The sequence below is a fragment of the Drosophila navojoa genome, chromosome 5, assembly GCF_054131105.1.
Source record: "Drosophila navojoa isolate 15081-1374.11 chromosome 5, UAZ_NAV_1.0, whole genome shotgun sequence".
NCBI lineage: Eukaryota > Metazoa > Arthropoda > Insecta > Diptera > Drosophilidae > Drosophila > Drosophila navojoa.
In genome coordinates, this window is record NC_142893.1 from 5,404,405 (window position 1) to 5,411,687 (window position 7,283).

General features: G+C 46.8%; 2 protein-coding genes across 2 annotated transcripts; both read right to left on the reverse strand.

Annotated features, from left to right (window-relative positions):
* Positions 1 to 640: 640 nt before the first annotated feature.
* Positions 641 to 4,021, reverse strand: Ance-4 (M2 family metallopeptidase Ance-4). The gene is made up of 6 exons (XM_018103509.3): positions 3,879 to 4,021; positions 1,643 to 2,908; positions 1,299 to 1,516; positions 1,097 to 1,219; positions 846 to 1,024; positions 641 to 785 (listed from the first exon to the last, which is right to left on the reverse strand). The coding sequence occupies exons 1-6, from the start codon at positions 3,921 to 3,923 to the stop codon at positions 775 to 777; spliced, it is 1,842 nt and encodes a 613-aa protein (XP_017958998.1). The 5' UTR covers positions 3,924 to 4,021; the 3' UTR covers positions 641 to 774.
* Positions 4,022 to 4,142: 121 nt separating this feature from the next.
* PPO2 (Prophenoloxidase 2) lies at positions 4,143 to 6,622 on the reverse strand. Its single transcript, XM_018103501.3, has 4 exons — positions 5,580 to 6,622; positions 5,425 to 5,520; positions 4,596 to 5,357; positions 4,143 to 4,527 (listed from the first exon to the last, which is right to left on the reverse strand). The coding sequence occupies exons 1-4, from the start codon at positions 6,561 to 6,563 to the stop codon at positions 4,315 to 4,317; spliced, it is 2,055 nt and encodes a 684-aa protein (XP_017958990.1). The 5' UTR covers positions 6,564 to 6,622; the 3' UTR covers positions 4,143 to 4,314.
* Between the last annotated feature and the right edge of the window lie 661 nt (positions 6,623 to 7,283).

Sequence of the window (7,283 nt, forward strand, 5' to 3'; positions counted from 1 at the left end):
TGCAGCTGGCAATCGGCAAATGGCAAATGGCCGGAACAGATTATTCGGCTGACTGACAGCCGCTTGGCAAATGCAACAAAATCATAGACAAATCGAACGTAGCTTATTTTTGTGGACAAATCTTTTGTGGTAATCGCCTGGGCAGCTGGCTAATTGTTCTTAGGCAAGCTTTGAAATTGGTGTTAGCCAAGGCTACACTGAGAAAAAAATTATGATCAAATGTAAGTAACTAAACTGCACAAAATATAATAGTAATACTATTTTGCAATGATTATTGCTAATATAAATATTTATATTATTATACTTACATGTTATATATAATTTTTGTATATTTAAAAAACTTAATAATATTCTTCATATGTAATATATTTTTTTACTATTTTATTCCTTTATTCTTGGTTATTTAAAAAATTCGTCCTTTTTTGTTATTTGGCCGGTTATATATTTCCCCTTAATCCATTTCTATTTCTCACAAAACTTGCGCTATTCCCATCTTGAATTTTATGATTTGGCGCCACACTCGCGTCTATGTATTTGTCTCGCTCCAACGCATAGCTCGGCCGCATCTCAAGCGTGCCTAACAGTTACTCAAGACCAAGCGAGATAACAACAGCAAACAGAACTAGTTCGTTTGCGTGCCTCATTAGCAGTGCTGCCCAGCACCAACAAAAAGCTCGTTATTATTTGAAAGTTTCATTTGAATATATACTACAAGTTTTTATTGAGTTGTTCAAGTGCTTATAAATAGTTTTAATGCAAACATCAAAAGTGCCTCTAAACGACCTCTGTAAGTAAATATAAAAATTTTAGTAACTCAATAAAATGTGTTAATAGGTCCAACTTACTTTTCTCTGTAGAGTTCCATCCAATCTTTGCTTTCGTCTGTTTGTTGTGCGTTTCAATCCAGTTCACAATTGGCTGATAGTACTCCAACAGAGCCAGACTGCTCAGGCCCGTGCCTTTGGGCAATATTTTTCCAACAACCTCACGCCACGGCTTTGTAGAACCCAGCGACATCATGGCTCTAAAATGTACAATATAAATAATAATTTAGAATAAATTTATTAAAGTAAAAATATAAATTTTGTAAGCTCACTTAAGACTGTTGCCCACAGCGAAGTTGCCAAAGAAGTCACAATTGTGCAGCTGTCCGCGATGGTGGCTCTGTTGGCAGAGCGAACGATAGAACTGATAGCCCAGGATTTCCGAAATGAATTTTCTAGGGGAGTAGAGATATAAGTTTATAATGAGAGTTAAATATTAGATAATAGTAAAAGTTGTTGATTTGATGAACTCACTTGGTTTGATAGTTCTGCTCGATGTTTACGTAGAACTTGTACGGGAAATCGATGGCGCCCTCTGGTCGATCCGTAGGCGGCTCAATGCCCGCATGCTGCTCCAGCAGTCGCCAGTAGTGTTTGTTCACTGTATCCATATCGACGGTGCCATTCAATAGATCATGCATCACTTTCGTATGCACATAGTAGAGCGGAATATTGAGTACCGTATGAATGCCCTGGGGGAGGAGATAAAAGGGGGGATTAACTAATCTGTACTACAGCAGATCAACGATGGGGTCTGGAGAGAAGGTATAAGAAATCTCTATTTGTAATTAAAAATTCAATCCTTTACTATGACTCACCATTCTAAACAGACGATTCATCAGTGTCTGCTCCGTGAACTGCACGCCCTTGGCCAGGCCACGGCTTGTCAGGTGAGTGGGCGAGGAGGCAGAGAGCACTACAGCCTCACCCACGGGATATTCCAGATTGTAGGCCTTGAAGTAGTACGAGGGCAGCTCCTTCTTCTGCTCGGCATAGTAGACGCGGCCCATAAGCGCATGGTACTGCATCAACTTCCTGAAGCTAACCTTTTCGCAGTACATCATGTAGACGTGCGGGGTCAGGTCGAAGAGCGAGGGGCGGCAGTCGTCGTCGGGTCTGTCCTCATTTGGCTCCTTGAGCTGGTTCTTGTGGAACTCGGCGCTGAGCGGTGCAAAGCCCAGGGAAGTGTAGAAACTTTCGGATTCGTTGACGAGCGCCTTGGCACTCAGATGCTTGACGAAGTCATCGTATTGGGGCAGATTCTTGCGTGGGAAGTAGGACTCAATGATGCTGCCCTCCTCCCAGGCCTGCTCGAGCACCTGCTGGAACAGATGATCCGGAATGGGGCCATTGGCGTTTACCACATCGCTGCCGTATTTCTTATGCAGCTCCTGGCGCACGAACGCGTGCAGCTGCTGATAGGCGGGCCGCAGCTCCGCCATGGCCTGCTCCATTTGCTGCAGCATCTCCTGGCTGTCGTAGCGATACCACAGCTGATGCACCGGTACCTCTAGTATCTGGGCTGCCTTCTGGTACGACTGCACAATCGTGTAAAAGTTGACCGAGGCCCAGATTTGGTTCTTATCGCGCCACGTCTCCCAGTAGTACTTGAGCTCATCCACATCGTTGCTGCGCTGCACAATCTTCTGGATGTCCGGAAAGTAGGCCAGCGGACTGTCGTCCTCGTTGGGCATCTTGGCACCGCCCAGATACGGCTGAATGTCCTTGTCCGTGGACATTTCCTGCAACGCAGCCAGATTCATTTGCACCGACGAGAAGTAATCCTCGCCCAACACAAACAGATCGCCCACGGTGCGCAGCTCCTTCAGCGCCAGCTTCAGCTCCGCATCGTTCACTTTGTTCAGGTCAAAGTTGCTCGCCTCACGCGAGATGCCCACCAGCTCTTCGGCAATGCGCTTCACGTTGGTCAGCTTGGAGAAGAGCGCCTCGAAATCCTCCTCATCGTTGGCTGAGTATGTCTCCGAGGCTATTTGATTGTAGAGCTTGAAGTAGCGCTCGCTCGACTGATCAACGAACGTCTTGGCCTGCCGATCGTAGCTCGAGCTGACGGCAGCCGTTGTCCACTAAGGTGGGAGAGAGAGAGCGAGTGAGAGTGAGAGAGGGATATGGTGAGAAAGAGTGGAAAGAGAGAGATAGACTTAAGTTTGCCTGTATGCGTATACCCTAGGCGATAGTTAAGGGGGCTTATCAGTGTTTGATGTGGAGTCTGATGAATTCCTAAGATTATAGTTGAATAGAAGTATAATGAAAACTTTGTTTAAATTGTCTGTTTATATGCCCGACATTAAAGTCTTCTAAATTGTAAGGCCTCTTCTATCCTATGCAGAAACTGATTTGGTTTATATTGGTGTAGTTCTATTAATTTATGGAAGTATACAAAAATAAATTTGTATATAAAATTCGCTCTTCGCTATCCCTACAACAGATGTAAATAGAAGTATGCAAAAATATATATGAAATTTGTTATATATATCCAGATAGAGAATCTGTTTTGGTAAATCTTATATACATTTTACTACGGAGTCTTGGCAGCGCAAGAGAGATTGAATTGCTTGTTGCCTGTGTATGATCTATGTAGCCTGAGCTGAAATTGATAAGCACTATAGTATAATATATAGATGTAATATTCTGTATGACTAAGAGTGTCGATCTCTGGCAAGCGAAGGGCTTAATATTAGGTGTATAAAAGCTAGGCTTATGTGGCAGAATCTGTAGTCTATAAATATATAAACCAATAGACCTAGATGGGAAGGGATGTGAAATACTTTTTATATAATTTTACATGTAGAATCTCTTCTAGAGTTTTCGTTTTCGTTTCACAATCAATGATCGCCGATGTTTAATCAGCTGCCTGAACATATCTCTTAGGCATTCCTTTAATTAATTTATTTTCACTTTGTTTTCACTTTCTGAACAGAGTTCACAGCTCAATAGTTACGCTTTTCTTTTCAATTCTAATCAGATAATTGCGCAGCAATTGCAAAAATTTCTATATGTTTAGAGTAAATTGTCTTCTATGCTGATTATGCTTACGCCAATGGCTGCTATCAGCAGCAGCAGCGACAGAGCCTGAGCCATCTCTATTGGTTTGGGAAAACACTTTAACTTTTGCACCACTCGACGGTGCGTTCGCAACTGAGCCACTGAGGCGACAGCGGCCCGATTATAAGCGCCATAGAGCGCCATAGAAGCTGCTGGGATCTATCAATAGCACACGCCGCAGCTGATAAGCGCAATCGCAATGCGCGCTTAAGGCCACCGTCTCTAGTATTAAATGAATGGACTATATAGTAGCCATTGTATTGTTTTCTTTAAATGCCGTGATGCGTTTATTATGAGCTCAATCAAGATGCAATATAGTCTATTACTGAAAGTACATGTAACTTATATTCGTATGTATGTAGATATTCGTCAGTGTCATCGGGGGAAGGTCGTTGCGTTATCGTCGTCAACTAGATATGGGTTCAATTTAGGCCTGTCGAGTGACCACGCGATTCTCGTGACGAATGCTGACGTCCACGATGCTCATGTTGGGCGTCAGGAAGTTGACCAGGCGATCGGCGCCAGCGCGCGGCAGGCGATCGAAGGGATAGCCCATGGACTGGCGATCGGGATAGAGGCGATCGCGCACGCCACAGTAGCTGGCAGCATCGCTGCAGCGGCCCACCAACTGCTGATCAATCTGAAAAGAAAAAGAATTGGGATTTCAGTTTAGTTGTCCTCTAAAGTGTAGTTTACCCAGACACTCACCCTGTCGTTCTCATAGTTGGAGACCATGACGAACAGATCGCAGCGCAGACCCTCGGGCAGGCCCTTGGCGATGAGCATGTGGTTGGGCCAGCCGCAGCCGCAGAAGTTGAACTCCAGCTCCTCGGGAGTGCCGGCTGCGGGGCGATTGGCGTCCAGATTGCGGAAGGTGCGCTCGAAGGGAATCGTCACACTGGACTCTGTCGAGCGACGGCGTATGGTGTTTGGTCCCGGGTTCAGTGAGACCACAAACTTGTCCAGCTCCACCATCATCAGGCGCTGCTCGCGCAACAGCATGGGCTGGCCACGCTCGTCGTTCTTGGGGGCCATGAAGATGCGCACATAGCCGAAGCGCTGCGCACCGCCGTCATTGTTCACGTTGATCGTGTAGGTGAAGGGCGTGTGGGTCAAGTGGGTGAAGCGAGCGAAGACATTGCCACGGGGCGTGAAGTCGAAGCCACGCGACAAATCCATGTCGGATTGCTGCCAGAAGGTGGTCAGCACATTGGGCTGGCCGCCATTGGAGGCCACCTGGACGCCAGTGATGGAGATGCCCGAGTAGTTGAGCTGCGTGTCCGTGTAGGCGGGCAGGCGGGTCTTGTGCTCCTGGAAGATGCGATCGATGTAGGCGTGCCACCTGTAGAAGGCCGGATCGCGCATGGCCGTGGAGGAGTCGCCAATGACGCCGAACGACTCCAGATGCTTGTTGTTCGTGTCGTGGGAGTAGGAGATGAAGACGTGGCCAAAGTTGTGCAAATCACCATACTGAAATTACAGGGTATATCGAATATAGTAAGGCCATAGACATGACAGCGTGCTATATGGGGCATACCAAAGTGCGATTGGGCGACAGAATGGAGGACTCCAGTATATTGCCCAGGATATCAATGCCACGGGTCTCGTCCAGTTCCACGCGTTGACCGCGCTCCTATAAATACAAAGTAGCTATAAGCAATTTCCCCATTTGTGGCTCCATTTGCTACTCACATCCATGACGAAGCCCTGATGAATGGCCTCGTAGATGCGATCGCGCCAGCGCTCCAGATCGGACACCTCCAGATTGATTTGATCCTGTTCGCGATTCAGATCGCCCAGGCGCGTATTGTCGAAGCGCGGCGGCCAGGCGCGGCTGGACACGAGCGAGTCCATCTTGGGGAAGTAGCCCTCGGCAATGGGCTCGCGCAGGTTGTTGAAGGGCTGGGTGCGGGCCAGGTTGTTGCTGAAGCGCTCCATGTTGTAGCGCGCCATCACCTGCTCGTGCATGTAGTAGAAGAGCTCGCCGCGACGATCCTTGGCCACAATGCTGCGATCGGAGGCCTCGAACGGGTAGACCAAATGCCAATGCCAGTGGTGAAGATTGACGCCCAGATCCTCGCGGAAATACCACAGGCGATGCTCCGGCTCCAGATCGGAGGCCGTATAGTCCCGTGGAATGACGATGGGCATGCGAGAGCCGGGCTGCACCACAAAGGACTCCTCGCGCAGCTCACGGAACACCTGCGAGTCGACGAAGCGATCGGGGAACGACTGGGCGAAGGAGGGCAGATCCAGTCCCTGGGTGTCGGGCCGATGCAGAAGTGCGACAGAGAGTGCATAGTTGAACATCACGGGATTGACACGATCGCGAGCATAGACCGCCACGCTCTGCAGATCGTCGACGCTGCGCATGTTCACAAAGATGTCGATGAGGCGGCCGGCGATGCGACGGTGCTTCGGTATGAACAGCGAGAACTGCTCCTCGCGGCCCAGCGACATGGGTATGCGCAGATCCGGGATCGAGATCTCTCGGACGGGCACACGCTGCTCCACCTTCTCGCCGACACGACTCTGCACCTCGTTGCTGATCGGCCGGTAGCGATCGGTCAGATAGCTATCGGGCACATCGAACACCGTCACCTTCTTGCCCTTGTCCATGAAGACGGGCTCGGTGGGGTGCTCGAACAGCAGCAGTAAGTTTTGAGTGTCGGCCATTGCACAGGATTAGAGAGAGCTGGAGCTGGGCGAGTGTCCAAAAGGAATTGATGTACTAAGCACTTGTCGCACTTTGCAACTGTAACTATCCGGGAGTTTAGCTGCGCCTTTTATAGCTCCGCACTCTCTCTCGCACTCCCTGCTATCTCTAACCACAGACCCTGCCCAAAAGAATGCGCTGCGAAACGGCATAGTTTGTGGTGTCCAAAAGAAGGGACCTGATAGCAGCTGATAACGCAACGAGCTGCAGCTGTGCATGGGAAACCGCAAAATTTCTATAATTTCTGTTTGTTTTTGTTTTCTTTTAATTTCAAATTTCTAAATTGTTGTTTGTTTTTCATTCTTTTATTATAATTATGTTTACACATATATATGTATATACTAATTTGAGTGAAATTTGATTATTCATTTTGTATTTTTGTATGTATATAAATTATCTGCACTATAGATTCTTTCTCACTATATATATGTATGTATATATAGTATATTGCAACAAATTCTACGCTCGGCGCTTTCATAAATACATCGATACTAAATAATTATTGAACTACATGCACAATTTTTATGATATCTGTATACATATATATATATATATATTTTGAAGATCAACAACTTGTTTAAATTATATATTTATATACTTATACATACATGTCAGATAAAAGTAATGTTTCCCTAGAATTGCCAAGAATTTCAACAGATCAAATGAGAGAGAGACTCTTT

What these genes read in the sequence shown, in the direction of transcription:
- Ance-4 (XM_018103509.3), bottom strand. Translation starts at nt 3,923, where the DNA reads ATGGCTCAGGCTCTGTCGCTGCTGCTGCTGATAGCAGCCATTGGC. An exon ending in TGCTGATAGCAGCCATTGGC is followed by an intron (nt 2,909 to 3,878) that starts GTAAGCATAATC and finishes CTCCCACCTTAG; the next exon opens with TGGACAACGGCTGCCGTCAG. An exon ending in TGAATCGTCTGTTTAGAATG is followed by an intron (nt 1,517 to 1,642) that starts GTGAGTCATAGT and finishes CTCCTCCCCCAG; the next exon opens with GGCATTCATACGGTACTCAA.
- PPO2 (XM_018103501.3), bottom strand. Translation starts at nt 6,563, where the DNA reads ATGGCCGACACTCAAAACTTACTGCTGCTGTTCGAGCACCCCACCGAG. An exon ending in ATCAGGGCTTCGTCATGGAT is followed by an intron (nt 5,521 to 5,579) that starts GTGAGTAGCAAA and finishes TTGTATTTATAG; the next exon opens with GAGCGCGGTCAACGCGTGGA. An exon ending in TGTCGCCCAATCGCACTTTG is followed by an intron (nt 5,358 to 5,424) that starts GTATGCCCCATA and finishes CTGTAATTTCAG; the next exon opens with TATGGTGATTTGCACAACTT.